We start from the raw sequence: 1,092 nt of genomic DNA, 5'->3' as shown, positions 1-1,092 counted from the left end.
TACAATCCCAAGCCCCATAGTCGTCAACTTTTCCCCTATTTTCATGGAATTGGCCAAAGTCCAACAACCCCACTTAATCCTAGGTCGATCCTCCATACCCCTCTTTTTTTGTTTCTTTTTTATCACCAAGTCCATCACCAACAACTTATGTTGGGTCGAAACATTCTTGATAGGTATGACTTTACAGTATTTACATAGAGCTTTATCCCTCTTCCTAAGGAGAAAAATTCTATCCGCATCTTGGCCACTAAACTACTAAAGGTAATAAGGTGTTCCTCCTTTTTTGGGAAGCTATAATTCACTACCCACAACCCAAAATCCCTAGGCAAAATCCAAAAGTGAAGCACCTCCTTCATTATGCTCCATGAAACTGAACCCACCATGCACATCATTATAACCTCCCTACGAAGACCCACTACGCCCATTGAAATCTCCATCAACGAAAAGCTTCTCGATGCTTTGAACTCCTCTCACCACCTCATCTAAAACCCCCCAAAAGTGCTTCTTCTCCTCCTTGTCTAACCTTGCTTGCGGAGCATAGGCACTAATAACATTCAATGTAGATCCTCCAATGACCAACTTAATCGACATCAACCTACCGTTAATCCGCTTAACATCCACCACCTGCCCCCTAAGATCTTCATCTACTAAGATATCCACCCCATTCCTATATCTCACGCTATCTGAGTACCATAACTTATACCCGTCCACATCCTTCGCCTTAGAGCCTACCATTTGTTTTTTTGGACACAAGTTATACTAATACTCTATTTTAAGAATCTTTACGAGCTCTATAGACTTACCTTGAAGAATACCTATGTTCCAAGACCTAAACCTCATCTTGGAAGCTCCCTTATCCCACCTACCCCTACTATCCCTCACCCCTAACCCCGAATTAGATCCTAGACCCGACCCTAAAACATCACTAGAACTAGACGCCGCCCTTACCCCATCCTCTAGTCCAGCCCCCAACCCTGACCCCAACCTCTATCCCGATATATGACATGACCTTAGTCCACCATCGATCCCTACAACCACTATTCAATATGATGAGAGATGAAAATAATGCGGGCACAAATGTAATAATGAGTG

General features: G+C 43.1%; 1 protein-coding gene across 1 annotated transcript; it reads right to left on the bottom strand.

The window, feature by feature from the left end:
* Positions 1-402: 402 nt before the first annotated feature.
* On the bottom strand, positions 403-735 carry LOC124891375 (craniofacial development protein 2-like). Its single transcript, XM_047403126.1, has one exon. It carries the CDS (start codon positions 733-735, stop codon positions 403-405), a length of 333 nt encoding a protein of 110 aa, XP_047259082.1.
* Between the last annotated feature and the right edge of the window lie 357 nt (positions 736-1,092).

Source organism: Capsicum annuum, unplaced genomic scaffold, assembly GCF_002878395.1.
Source record: "Capsicum annuum cultivar UCD-10X-F1 unplaced genomic scaffold, UCD10Xv1.1 ctg3466, whole genome shotgun sequence".
In the NCBI taxonomy this organism is placed as follows: domain Eukaryota; kingdom Viridiplantae; phylum Streptophyta; class Magnoliopsida; order Solanales; family Solanaceae; genus Capsicum; species Capsicum annuum.
Note: the sequence above shows the minus strand (reverse complement) of the source record. Positions and strands in the feature narration are given on the sequence as shown.